This window comes from Vipera ursinii (assembly GCF_947247035.1).
Source record: "Vipera ursinii genome assembly, chromosome: Z".
In the NCBI taxonomy this organism is placed as follows: domain Eukaryota; kingdom Metazoa; phylum Chordata; class Lepidosauria; order Squamata; family Viperidae; genus Vipera; species Vipera ursinii.
The window spans coordinates 75,585,850-75,600,801 of record NC_139517.1 but is presented as its reverse complement, the minus strand read 5'-3'; the positions used below and the strand labels follow the sequence as shown (position 1 = coordinate 75,600,801).

Sequence of the window (14,952 nt, the reverse complement as noted above, 5' to 3'; positions counted from 1 at the left end):
ACAAATGGCATATTATATATTATTTTTAATAGCTTGAGTGTTTATGCATATTGATTTTATTGGCCAAACTCCACAAATGGAATAAATTCCAAGCTATTAATAACAGTTTTATAAAACTGAAGAATTACATTTTTATTTTTAAATATTCAGCTTCAGATAAGTGATCTAAAAAACCTGATTGAACAAATTTCAAAATAGATTCTAATTGGCAAGACTGAGTGATTTGCCTTCACTTCCATTTTCTCCCTCGCTCACAGTTTAACAAAAAAGGGAAGCAGTTGTGAAATGGAATGCAAAGTGGTGGTGGGGGGATTGTATCTAGACAACTGAGGCATCTTTGGAAGTTTTCAAGGACACAGAGCATGGCTCTTTTCTCATAGCAAAATGAACAGAAGTGATTGGTAAACGTATTGGGCTGTGGATGGCTCAGAGGGAAATGGGGAAATAACTATGCTTGTATTTGCGTGGGAAATCAGAGCTGGTTTCACTTCTTTTGTGCCAATGTAGATTTTCAGGAAAGTATTATATTCTTGGAAAAATTATGTCCCAGGAGTTTCTTCTTCTGGAAATGCCAACTGGATAGTTGACACTAATTATCACAGCCAATGTTCAAACTCATGCTGAATAATAAAAGAAAATTAGCTAAGGAAATAAAATTAATAAAAATCTCATTGCCTATAATATCTAGTGTTTCTTGCAAATTATGCCTTTTCTCACTGCAAGGAACTAATAGAATATTTGTAGCTCAAGGTTGAACTACGTAGTTTTTAATGCTTTTTTCTTGCAGATGTTTCATTACCAAACTTGGTAACATAATCAGCGCTAGTGATGCTACTTAGTTTGGTAATGAAAAGTCTGTAAGAAAACTACCATGCTCAGACTCCACTTGTAGGAAAAAAATAAATTGAAATAGGCATATAGAATTGCATATTTTATTTTAATATATGAACTATGAGGGACATGAAAATATCTTTACAAATAAAGATGCCTCATCTTCTCATATTTCTAATACTTGTGGAGTAACACGACTGTAAGAAATCTGATTTATAATATCACCATTTTAATTTAGTGAACACTGGCTGATCTTGAAAAGCTAAGCAGAATAAGACCTACTATTTCAATGGAAATACAATATCCAAAGCAGAATTTGGCAAGTAAGTAAATGCCAAATGATTTCAATAATGTTCATATATCTACCTGGATGATTTCATGAAATCACTAGGAGTTGAGCTTAGTTAAAAAAAGACTTCTCCTTTGTATTTTGGTATAAACTCATTTTACGTCTGCCACATACATCTTAATAATTTGTGGATTAAGTCTGGTAATCACTAAGCTTAGCCTACATTCCTAATAATTAAAAGGAATTAGTGTCTTGTATTTATTTTGCTTGCTTCAAAGCACAGCAGCATTAAAATTTATGGCTTCCCCAAACCAACTCGGGAGATAGGCAATAAGTCTTCTGCATGGTTTTCTAAATTCAAATGGACTCTTATTTTCTCCCAGAAGAAAAGAAACATTAGTTGAATGAGATCATATCATAGTGTATTATGAGTTAACTAATATTAAGGAGCTAAAGATGAACTCCCCTTCATGGATTACTGCCTTGTCGTGGCGAAGGGGCTTGCGTAATTCAATGAAGCTATGGGCTATGCCGTGCAGGGCCACCCAAGACGGACAGGTCATAGCAGAGAGTTCTGACAAAACGTGATCCACTGGAGAAGGAAATGGCAACCCACTCCAGTATCTTTGCCATGAAAACCCTATGGACAGTACCAAAAGGCAAAACGATATGACGCTGGAAGATGAGCCCCTCAGGTCGGAAGGCGTCCAACATGCTACTGGGGAAGAGCAGAGGGCTAGTACTAGTAGTGCCAGAAAGAATGAAGCGACTGGGCCAAAGCCGAAAGGACGCTCAGCTGTGGATATGTCTGGTGGTGAAAGGAAAGTCCGATGCTGTAAAGATTTTTTCTCCATAGGAACCTGGAATGTAAGATCCATGAATCAAGGAAAGCTGGACGTGGTCAAACAAGAGATGACAAGACTAAACATTGACATCTTAGGTATCAGCGAACTAAAATGGACAGGAATGGGTGAATTTAATTCAGATGACCATCAGGTATACTACTGTGGGCAAGAATCCCTCAGAAGAAATGGAGTAGCCTTCATAGTCAATAAAAAAATAGGAAAAGCAATACTGGGATACAATCCTCAAAATGACAGAATGATCTCAGTTCGAATCCAAGGCAAACCATTCAATATCACAGTAGTCCAAGTCTATGCCCCAACCACCAGTGCTGAAGAGGATGAAATTGACCGGTTCTATGAAGCCCTACAGCACCTTATAGAACTAACACCCAGAAATGATGTCCTTATCATCATGGGGGATTGGAATGCTAAAGTAGGAAGCCAAAAGATAACTGGAATAACAGGCAAGTTTGGCCTTGGAGTACAAAATGAAGCAGGGCACAGGCTGATAGAGTTTTGTCAACAGAATACGATGGTCATAGCAAACACTCTTTTCCAACAACCCAAGAGATGGCTTTACACATGGACATCACCAGACGGTCAACACAGAAATCAGATTGACTATATGCTCTGCAGCCAAAGATGGAGAAGCTCTATACAGTCAGTAAAAACAAGACCAGGAGCTGACTGTGGCTCAGACCATGAGCTTCTTGTTGCAAAGTTTAGGCTTAAATTAAAGAAAGTAGGGAAAAGCGCTAGGCCAGTCAGGTATGAATTAAATCATATTCCTGTTGAATATACAGTAGAGGTGACAAATAGATTTAAGGAATTAGATCTGATAGACAGAGTGCCTGAAGAACTATGGACAGAGGTTCGCAACATTGTACAACAGGTAGCAACCAAAACCATCCCAAAGAAAAAGAAATGCAAGAAAGCAAAATGGCTGTCTGAGGAAGCTTTGCAAATAGCTGAGGAAAGGAGGGAAGCGAAAGGCAAGGGAGAAAAAGAAAGATATGCCCAATTGAATGCAGAATTCCAAAGAATAGCTAGAAGAGATAAGAATGCCTTCTTAAATGAACAATGCAAAGAAATAGAAGAAAACAATAGAATAGGGAGGACCAGAGATCTTTTCAAGAAAATTGGAGAGATGAAAGGAACGTTTCATGCAAAAATGGGCATGATAAAGGACCAAAATGGCAGGGACCTAACAGAGGCAGAAGAGATTAAGAAGAGGTGGCAAAATTACACAGAAGAATTATACAAGAATGAGCTTAACGTCCCTGATAATCACAATGAGGTGGTCACTGACCTCGAGCCAGACATCCTAGAATGTGAAGTGAAGTGGGCCTTAGAAAAGCTGAGCAACAACAAAGCTAGTGGAGGTGACAGTATTCCAGCTGAGCTATTCAAAATCTTAAAAGACGATGCAGTAAAAGTGCTACACTCAATTTGCCAGCAAATTTGGAAAACTCAACAGTGGCCACAGGATTGGAAAAGATCAGTTTACATTCCAATTCCAAAGAAAGGCAGTGCCAAAGAATGTTCAAACTATTGCACCATTGCACTCATTTCTCATGCTAGTAAAGTTATGCTTAAAATTCTACAAGCTAGACTCCAGCAGTATGTGGATCGAGAACTACCAGAAGTACAGGCAGGATTTCGAAGAGGCAGAGGAACTAGAGATCAAATTGCTAACATACGCTGGATCATGGAGAAAGCTAGGGAGTTCCAGAAAAACATCTACTTCTGCTTCATTGACTATGCTAAAGCCTTTGATTGTGTGGATCATAACAAACTGTGGCAAGTCCTTAAAGAGATGGGCATACCAGACCATCTTATTTGTCTCTTGAGAAATCTATATGTGGGCCAAGAAGCAACAGTGAGAACTGGACACGGAACCACTGATTGGTTCAAAATTGGGAAAGGAGTCCGGCAAGGCTGTATACTGTCGCCTTGCCTATTTAACTTATATGCAGAGCACATCATGAGAAAGGCAGGGCTAGATGAATCAAAAGTTGGAATTAAGATTGCCGGAAGAAACATCAACAACCTAAGATATGCAGATGATACCACTCTAATGGCAGAAAGTGAAGAAGAACTAAAGAGCCTGGTGTTGCGGGTGAAGAAGGAGAGTGCAAAACTTGGGTTGAAACTAAACATTAAGAAAACCAAGATCATGGCATCTGGCCCTCTCAATTCCTGGCAAATAGATGGGGAAGAAATGGAGGTAGTGACAGATTTTATTTTCCTTGGCTCCAAGATCACTGCAGATGGGGACTGTAGCCAAGAAATTAAAAGACGCTTGCTCCTTGGGAGGAAAGCCATGGCAAATCTAGACAGCATACTAAAAAGCAGAGACATCACCCTGTCAACAAAAATCCGTATAGTCAAGGCTATGGTCTTCCCAGTTGCAATGTATGGCAGTGAAAGCTGGACCATAAGAAAGGCTGAGCGCCAAAGAATTGAAGCCTTTGAACTATGGTGCTGGAGAAGACTCCTGCGAGTTCCTTGGACTGAAAGGCGATCAAACCGGTCAGTCCTAGAGGAGATCAACCCTGACTGCTCTTTAGAAGGCCAGATCCTGAAGCTAAAACTCAAATACTTTGGCCACCTAATGAGAAGGAAGGACTCACTGGAGAAGAGCCTAATGCTGGGAAAGATTGAGGGCAATAGAAGAAGGGGACGACAGAGAATGAGGTGGCTGGATGGAGTCACTGAAGCAGTAGGCGTGAGCTTAGATGGACTCCAGAAGATGGTAGAGGACAGGAAGGCCTGGAGGAACATTGTCCATAGGGTCGCGATGGGTCGGACACGACTTCGCAACTAACAACAACAACAACAAAAAAGATGAACTAAAAGCTATATTGGTATAGCAGTCAAGAGACCTGGCTAGAAATCTGGAGGTTGTGAGTTCTAATCCCACCTAAACACGATGCCAACTGCATAACCTTGGGCTACCACTCTCTTTTAGCCCTAGGAAGCAGATAATGGCAAACTACTTTCAAAATCTTGCCAAAAAAACTACAGGAACTTATCTAGGCAGTCTCCAGGAATCAAGATTGATTGGAAGCCCCTCCCCCCAAAATAAGAGGGACTGTAGTTTAAAGCATCAATGTACTTCTCTGAAATGTATATGGAGTTCTCTGTAAGAAAGCATTTAAGCTACAATTCCTTATCATCTTATTAAACTTCCACAATCCTTTTGGGATGCTACAGCTGTCAAATTCAATTTAAATTTGAAATCCTACCATGTATTAAGATCCTAGTTCTTGTTGTTATTATTAGCAAAAGGAATATCTCATATCTCATATTCTCTGTGGGAGTGCCAGCCCTATGGAACCAACTCCCCCTTGAACTTCGGATGGCCCCGGATCTCCGGTCCTTTTGCCGCGGCCTCAAAACACTCCTTTTCCATCAGGCTGACCTGGACTGACAGGGATTTTAATTATGTTTTTAATTTTTAACTTAATTTTAATTTTAATTTATTCTACTGGGGCTATTAATTTAATTTCTTTTTAATTTTTGTATTATTGTATTTTATTGTTGTTAGCCACCCTGAGTCCTTCGGGAGATAGGGCGGCATATGTCCCAATAATAAATAAAATAAATAAATAAAATAAGACATTTTATAATACTGTTTGGTACCTGATAAGATGACATGGCTGGATACTGGACCATCATGCCTTGCACCTGATTTCCCTGTTGATTATTTATTAGATTTTGGTTTTGGGGAGACTGTTGCATTCCTATCAGTCCATGGAATCCTTGCTGTTGATTGGTCAAGACAGATTGGTAACCTGAAACAAACAAGGTAACTTTTCAGCCAAATGAACTTTAGAAATGCTTTCATCTCTCTATCCCAAGTCCTACGATTGCTGCAGGATTAGAAGGTAATATCATCAGTCAAAGAACGCCGATTATACTTCACTGTTTACGTTATTATTAAATATATATATTATATATATTATTAAAAATTAAAATGAATTTATTAAAAATATAAAGAATGAAATTATAAAGAATGAAATTATAAACTGATAGAACCTAAGTACTGCTAAATGAAGACAAGCAGATGTGGTGACATTTCTGTTCTGCATGCAGATCTTTTGATTGATATGACTGTCAATCAGGATAAGTCTATCTGTGTGGAGAGACAATGATGGTACAATGTCAGAGATACATTTTTAATATAAATCATGCAGTTCCTGGGGCCAGATAGGCTGTGTTGCATAAATCCTAATCTTCAGAAGAAAGTTATTAGCTCTCAGTGGAATGACATTTGCAATGATGGTGCTTGCTTTCTATTTCTTTGCAGAATTGAGAGGATGTCTAGCTAATAATTGCTGAATCATGAAGGATGTTAAACAATAAACTATTCATGAATAGAAATTAAGGAGCCATGACACTTATATTTTCACACTGAAATAACTCATTTTGTAGTTTTTACACAAAGAATCTCTGCTTTCCTGATTTTTTTTTTAAAATATGATATTAAATAGAAGGGATACATGTTCCAAGAAAGGCACGTCCAATATGAATACCTTAAGCATTTTTTGTTTTAGCTTACAGAATATGATAACTGGAACATTAGGAGATTATCTTGCCTAGAAGGTATTCTGACATTAAACGATATCATGGCACTGCTTAGCTTTTTGGCATCAAAATGTGTTGGGATTACAATTTCTAAAATTCCCAGTCAACACAGCTATAAGTTATTATACTCCAAAACATTTGGAGAAAATTGGATTGTGGAAAATTGCTATACATGGTGTCTGAAGAATCTTAATTTATACAGCTTAACCGGCTGTGATTTTCAGACCCACAGTACGGACATTCATATGGTCAGTAAAAAATTGTTCTAAAACTGATCCAGTATCTTTTGCTCTTTCATTATCTTCCTCCTATTCCTTATACTTCTGTCCAAACATTCCTAGATATTGTACTATGTTACTACCAGTCCCATATTCTTTAATCATGCCAAAAATTTCAGAAGTGTACTTGCCATTTTATTGAGATTTTATTCTTCTATCCATTATTTTGTATTTATAATATTTCCATAAGATATGTAAGGTTATTCACAATTTGTTTCTAAGATTGTGAGTTTTTTTAAAAAAAATTCTATTTTTAAGATAATCCTCAATTATTTTCAAGGAAATATCTTTAGTTTTATTCTACTAGAATAAAAATCATGGGAAGTTTTCTACAAACTCATAGTATTTATTAATACATTATTTCCTTCCTGAATTTTCAATATAATTTTTCCCACTTTCCATTCATTTCCCAGGTTTTCTTGCAAATTCAAAATTCTTCTTTCTGATAAATCAGTTTAGTCTCAATTTACAATTAATATATAAATTGTTGCTGTAAAAATTTGATTTGGCATACAATAGTTCAATTTGTTGAGTTTTTTTGTAAATCATCTTCTTTTTAAATTTTTTATCTAAAACAGCCTGAGCTTTTTCTTGAACTTCTTTTTCAATTCATGATTAGACTGAATGAAATAACCTCTTATAAAGGCTTATGTCCAAAACAGTTCTTAAATCAATGTCTTTATCTCAATTATTATTTAAAAATTCAATTAATTTCTCTTTGCAGTTCACCATCACGTTTCTATTCATAATTCTGTACCTTTCAGCATTGGGCTAATGTTTCATAGCTTGACATACGCAATCATTAGTTAATTCTAAAATTGTTACCAGGTTCTCTTTGATTTTTTTTGTTACCCAATAATAAAAAATGGGTTCCTTCCTAAAATGTCTTCAAGAAGAATAAGGATCACAATGGGGGGAAATGGCACTGGGGTGGGGGGAGGAATGAATAATACTGTCAGATTTTTTTTTGTTTTTCCTATATGGCACCTGTGATTTTTCTCTTTTAAACCTTAATCCTACACTGTTGATACAGATCTTAGAATAGTGAAATGGTACTATGGCAGTTATACCATCACAAAAATTATAAAATGTCATGAAGTTAAGAATAGCCAAGTTGCCTCACACCCTTCATGGATACAGGAAAGATATTATTATGGAACTTAGCAGTTTTATAATTGATTAGAACAGTAACAATATCCTTCATACGTCAGTATAACATTGTTGCTGTAAATGGTAAAACTCAGATCATTTTGAAGTTTATTTACATATTTATTTAAGAAATTATATGGTTTCCTAACTCCAATAAATGTGACTGGGTGATATGCATCAATATAAAACAAATATTCAACTACAATTACAAGAACATTATTTCTTCTGAATGTTCAGCCCTCAATGCCTTTTGGGACACACATTTTCTAGGCAACCTGAATTTACTCTATTGCTACTCTCCTGAAAGAATGAAAAATCTAATTGAATTCCACACATGTACCAAATACTGGTAAAAGGGAAAAGAATTAAAAATGGCTTTCTCTTCATTCCTGTTCTCTTGGTTATTAGCTTCCAGACTACAGACCATATAATTCTCTGAAAGCCTCCTTACTGTCCCAGAGAACATATACATACATGGCTTATTTTCTAATAGCAGGATACATCACCTGTACCACCCTATTACTAAAAGTGCCAAAACTTTTTTTTACTGCACTTACATCACCTTCGATGTTATAATCTGCTATAAAACCACTTTTTTCAAGTCAGGGTAAAACATCAGGCACATTATTAAATGTCCAGAGGAAAAAGCTGTACACCAAATTTCCTCCAAGGGGAAAAAACAGGAGCATTAGATATCCAATATAAATGGATGAAGCTGTCATCTTACTGCGGTAATTCTCTGAACTTTTATGATCCATTCAGACAAGTCAGGCAATTTAAGCTTCCCAGAAGGAAAGACATTCTATGAATTTGCCACTAGTGATTTAATTTTTTTTAATGGGCCTATGGTGCTTAAAAAACAAAGTGCAGTAGTTGTACACATGCAACCCAGGAGTGTAATTAAAGTGGGCTTGGTACTGTAGCAATCTCAACTTGTTTAAAATGACAGGTCTATTTTGAAGGTTTTATATTTTAGAATTAGAAAGGGCAAATATGAGTCTTCACCTTGCTCCGTTTTAAGATTAAGAAGACTCAGCAGCCAAATTCCAAAATCCTTGTAGAGGTAGGTAAAAAGGAAAGAAAAAAAATTCACTGCGGATGTTCAAAACATAAAATAGTAAACATAATTGAGCTTAAGGGAAAAAATGCAGTCAGTTATGACTTATCTGAGTCTCATCACACCATGAATTTCAGAAATGCTCCATGTACCAAAATATTGTTTTGTCCCAGACTTTACTCATTTCTGTGAGGCTTCTTGCTTGTAAAAATATCTGGTAATCCCTGCATGCCAATGCATTTTGATGGGTTCAATGAATTTTAAATATATTAATTCCAGTTTCCGTAATAGCAGGACTGTGATCCCGAGCATATTCCTATTTCTCATTCCCTGGCAGAAGGACCTGCTCATTATACCTCAGGATTGACATAACATCTAATTAGTCAAATAGAGCCATTCAGTCTCTATGGGATATTCCCAGGTGTGCGTTCATATGACAATTCTTTTCCCATATTAGTTACACAGCAGATTCTATTACCTACATCTAAAATTTCACTAAGGTGAAAATACTGCATCAGTTACATTTAGCTGAATTTTGTTTTATATCTGTGAGTTACAAATATATTGAAAAGCAAAATTCATGTTGCAGACAATTCTGGATTTTAAAACAAAATGCCTTTTCATTACTAGTAATTTATTTTTTGATAATTTAGATGCTCTGTATTAAAGTTACTAGAACCAGTTTGGAAATGTGGTTAAAAGCTCCAGGCTAGAAGCCAAGAAACTGTGAGTTAAAGGTAGGTAGGTAACTGTCAATCTTTCTCAACCCCAGGAACAAGGCAATGGAAAATTAGTTCCTAAAATTCCTGCTAAGAAAATTGCAGGGACTCAAAGAAGGCACACACAAAAATATCACAGCATAAGTAACAAATTAAAATAACCTTCCACAACCAAAATGATAACAACAATATAAGGAATGTAGTTACTGCTATTTCTACTATGTATATTAAGACTGAGATTACCATGAAATGTATCTGTATGCTTATTATCTTGACAGATATATTTCTTAAAATAATACTAACCGCAATCCACAACAATGAGCATCATTCATGAATACAAAAGTAACACTAGAATAACTATTTGTTTTAAAAAGTTATGTTCATACTCTAAAAAAGTGACAGGCATTACTTATCACTGTTATCAAAGATAACATATATTCATGTTTCTCCATAACTATGATCAAAGAATAATAGTGTAATAAATAATAAAGAAGTGTATACATTGACAATATTCAATTTAAACATAACATGCTGATCTGGAGGACAGTCTGCTTTGCAGACTCACTTATAGAATCTCCTAATCTAAATTTCAATAAAATGGACTTCTGGTTTTTGTGCCCGCAGCACATGGCCGCACAAGAGTGGACCTCTGCTCCCCATGGCTAGTCTCTTCCTGCTTGGGAGACCCTAGATGGGTCCGAAGTTGCCCCGGAAAGGTGACTGTGAAGGAGGGGTGCCCCGACGATCATGAAGCGATGGCAATTACTTTGTTTGATCTGGGGAAAGCCCTCTGAACCCAACAGGAGAAAGGCTAGCATGAGATCAGCATCTAGCCCAAGCTACTTGTAGCCGAAGTCCCAGAGCACCAACCTAAACATCAGTGAACAGCGTGCTTGGAATTGGTGAGAGTACTAATCTTCTTTCTTCTATCTACTATTTAAATCCTTGAAAATATCCCCAAAGCAAGAAAACCTCCAGAAGTGAAGGGAGGGGACTATATCCCCATTCCCTTACAGATGGAAGCAGCAAATTAACATAAAAGGTGGAAAGAGATGTACTAAAATTTGATTTAAAATATTTAAGTGTGGACAAATCTAGGAACTAAAAAACTGTCAAGATTATACCCTAAAAAACTTCTGATGGAATTATAAAAATATATGACAAAAATAACTTTTTGATTGAAAGAAAAACGGTAAAAAGTAATAACTGCTGGCATCTAGTGAAGAATCAGAGAATAGAACAATAACAATAAGGACTCTGAAATTGGCAGAATGCCCAGAAACAAAGAAAAAGTTGTTCCTTTGAATTGCAAATAACCTTGAAGACAGCTGGGAACAAAGGAAGAACCAGCTATAAGATTAAAATGTGTTTGAAAGAAAAAAACACAACACCTGGACTATTGCTTAAACCTAAGAACTGTTTAAGAAAAAGTAAAACGTCAACTTTTTGGCTAATCTTTTAGAAGAGAATTTGCAGGAAGGATTTAATATACTGGCTTAATATACTGAATCTGTAATTTTGACTGACTGATAAATTGACTTTTGAATTAAAACATTGATGAAATATTATTTGAAGTGGGGAGACAACATGGATATCACATATGTATTAAAAAATGACAGGATGCCACATTCAATATTTTCTCCTGAAGGACTTAGCATGAAAAATTAAGGGCCTCCAGAAGCAATAATTCAAGGCAAGATAAAACTTTCCTGGAGAAAATATATGTAATGTTATGACAAAGACAAATGACAATAGACTCAAACCACAACAAAATTCGAAACAACTTTGAGGATTTAAATAAGCCTATTTCCAATCTAAATCTACAATTAAAAAAATACCCAGGAAATAACAACAAAGGAACAAACAAATCAGACAGCAGATTACAAACTAGAAGAGTATGATCAAATTGATGAAATAACGAAGGAAAAGAATTACAATTTGACACAAACAGGAAAAATCTACAAGGTTCTGATACAAAAAGAGAAATGGAATTATTAGGAGAACCATTAAAGTTTGGGGGACAGAAAGAATTTATCCTACTTACTTCATTTTTTGTATTCCCAACAACATTTGTAAAAATACAAAAACTGTTGGTAAGTGGATTGCATCAACTTGGAAAATTACTTGGCAAAAGAAGATCAGAGACAGATACAAGAGATTTGACTCACCCTACCAGATGGACTATTACATGAATAAGCATGTGTTTGAATATGGCTAAAAGAAAAAAAAATTTCAAACATAGAGGGGCCTTACAAAAGAAGGACAATGAAATTTAAGTATTAGAGTATGTTTTATAATGAATTAAATGTTAAAATATTAGGTTGATGTAACTTTTATTAATATATAAGTAAAATAAAAACTGATGAGAAATGATGTTATACCTAGATACTATAAGACAGATAAAAAGGATAGTATTTTTATAATGCATGACATAAAATATTGGGATGATGTACCTAAATGGGAAAATTTAGACAGTTAGATGACTGTTGTTGTTGTTAGCTGCAAAGTCGCGTCTGACCCATCGCAACCCCATGGACAACGTTTCCCTAGGCCTTCCTGTCCTCTACCATCTTCTGGAGTCCATTTAAGCTCACGCCTACTGCTTCAGTGACTCCATCCAGCCAACTCATTCTCTGTCGTCCCCTTCTTCTATTGCCCTCAATCTTTCCCAACATTAGGCTCTTCTCCAGTGAGTCCTTCCTTCTCATTAGGTGGCCAAAGAATTTAAGTTTCAACTTCAGACTCTGGCCTTCTAAAGAGCAGTAAGGGTTGATTTCCGCTAGGACTGTCCGGTTTGATCGCCTTGCAGTCCAAGGGACTCGCAGGAGTCTTCTCCAGCACCATAGTTCAAAGGCTTCAATTCTTTGGCGCTCAGCCTTTCTTATGGTTAAACTTTCACTGCCATACATTGCAACTGGGAAGACCATAGCCTTGACGATATGCACTTTTGTTGACAGGGTGATGTCTCTGCTTTTTAGTCTAGATTTGTCATGGCTTTCCTCCCAAGGAGCAAGCATATTTTAATTTCTTGGCTACAGTCCCCATCTACGGTGATCTTGGAGCCCAGGAAAATAAAATCTGTCACTACCTCCATTTCTTCCCCATCTATTTGCCAGGAATTGAGAGGGCCCGATGCCGTGATCTTGGTTTTCTTAATGTTAGGTTTCAACCCAACTTTTGCACTCTCCTTCCTCACCCGCAACAAGAGGCTCTTTAGTTCTTCACTTTCTGCCATTAGAGTGGTATCATCTGCATATCTTAGGTTGTTGATTCCCGGAATCTTAATTCCAACTTTTGATTCATCTAGCCCTGCCTTTCTCATGATGTGCTCTGCATATAAGTTAAATAGGCAGGGAGCTTCCGGTGGCTGCGCGGCGCCGGAGACAGCCTTCCCGGGCTGCCCGCGGCTCAGCTGAGTTATTTTCGCCCGAAACAGCGCCGATCAGCTGTTCGGGCGAATTTGAAGCCCCCTCCTCGGGAGAAGAGGAGGGGGTGAGCCCCCAGGTAGGGGTAGAGTTCTCCGGGGCCGCCTGAGCTTATGGCTCGGGCGGCTGAAGGATTGAACTCCCCCGTAGCCTGGGTTGCTCCCAGCTGGCCAGCGCCTCTGCTCCTGATTTCTTGGAGCAGAGCCAGGCGTCTGCGACCACCCCTGCTTGAAGGAATGACTATGGATTAAAGGAGCAGGCAGAGCGGTACAAGAGGAGAAGGTGAAGAGGATTATTATATTTTACTCTCGAGCTTGATGGACTTTTTTAAACTTGAAGTGAAAGTGCGTCACAATTGAAAGTAAAAGATGGTGGCTAAACCTCCCCCTAAAACTCTTCGGAGTGCTGGAACTTCTCCGGTGCAACAATCATTATTGCAGGCGTTGCATCCTCCTGATGTATTGACATCGAAGGACTTACAAGATGCTCTTGAAAAACATACCCAGGTAATTTTGAAACTAATTAATGATAGATTTGCACAGATGGAGGAGAAATTGGAAAAACTGGAGGAGAGAATGGAGGAGAGGATGGAACAGAAGTTCAGTGTGATGAAGGCAGACATCTTGTCTTCAGTGTATAAAGTGGCTGAATGTGTGGAAGATTTGGAGGAAAAAGTGGAAGACTTGACTCAAAAGAATGCTATATTAGAAGCAAAAGTATTGGAGAATGAAAATTTAAGAGACAAAATGGATAAAGAACTGAGTCTTGCTCAATATTACCAGATGCAGTTTGCCATTAGAATTAGAGGTTTAAAGGAGAATATTAAGGAAGATCTAAAGCAGCTGGTCTCTGAGGCTCTCGAAGTAGTATTGAATCAGCCAGCATCTGAAATAAAAGGAGGCATGGATAAAGTGTTTCGTGTGAATTCATGGATTGCTAGACAGAGAAAGTTGCCCAGAGATGTGGTGGTTTATTTTGCAAAAAGGGAAATCAGAGATGAAGTTATACGAGCTGCTTATGATACTAAAGTTGTGATTGCTGATCAAGAAGTTTTGGTTCTAAAAGAAATTCCTCCAAAGATTTTAAGGAGAAGGAAGGATTTTACATTTCTTGTGCAAGAGCTCAAGCAACGAGATATAAGGTTCAGATGGGAGATCCCAGCTGGGTTGATGGTGATGCATGAAGGTAAAAGGTACCGTTTGGTTACTGTGATGCAAGCGCGTGATTTTTACAATAATGTTTTAAAAGCAACTCCATTAACACTTCTGGAAGCTGCAAAGGGATCTGGAGAAGGAGAACATCAAGAGGCTGAAGATGGACAGACAGAGGAGAATGGTGTTGGAGGAGATCAAGTTACAACTTCGTTGGATGATCCTATGGAACAGAGGGTGACGCGTGCTGCTTTAAAACGATCAAAAAAGAGAAAAGAATGAGATTAGCAGAAGTCTATGGAACTTTTACAACGTACTTATAGCCAAGTAGTGGAAGGTGGGAAAAGATTTGGGTGAGGAATGCAAAATTTTATACAAGTTTAAAATCTAAGAGAGAACTTTTACAAAATGTTTTATAGATGTTTTTTAGATCCTAAAAAGTTAAGTATGTATTTGAATTATTAGCCTAAATGTTGGAGGTGTGGTGATGAAGACGCAATATATTTTTACATATGGTGGACTTGTAAAAAGGTTGAGGCTTTTTGGATAAAAGTTTGGTGGAACATACAGAAGATTTTTAAATGGAGGTTAAAGTTTTGTTCGCAACCTTTTTTGTTT

The 14,952-nt window shown here is 37.2% G+C and overlaps 1 protein-coding gene across 1 annotated transcript in view; it reads right to left on the bottom strand.

Moving 5' to 3' along the window:
* Window positions 1-14,952, bottom strand: part of ARPP21 (cAMP regulated phosphoprotein 21) — a 148,119-nt gene that overhangs the window by 13,819 nt on the left and 119,348 nt on the right. Inside the window, exon 19 of the mRNA XM_083379349.1 lies at window positions 5,611-5,762. Coding sequence (XP_083235475.1) covers window positions 5,611-5,762 — 152 coding nt within the window. The remainder of the gene's footprint in view (window positions 1-5,610; window positions 5,763-14,952) is intronic.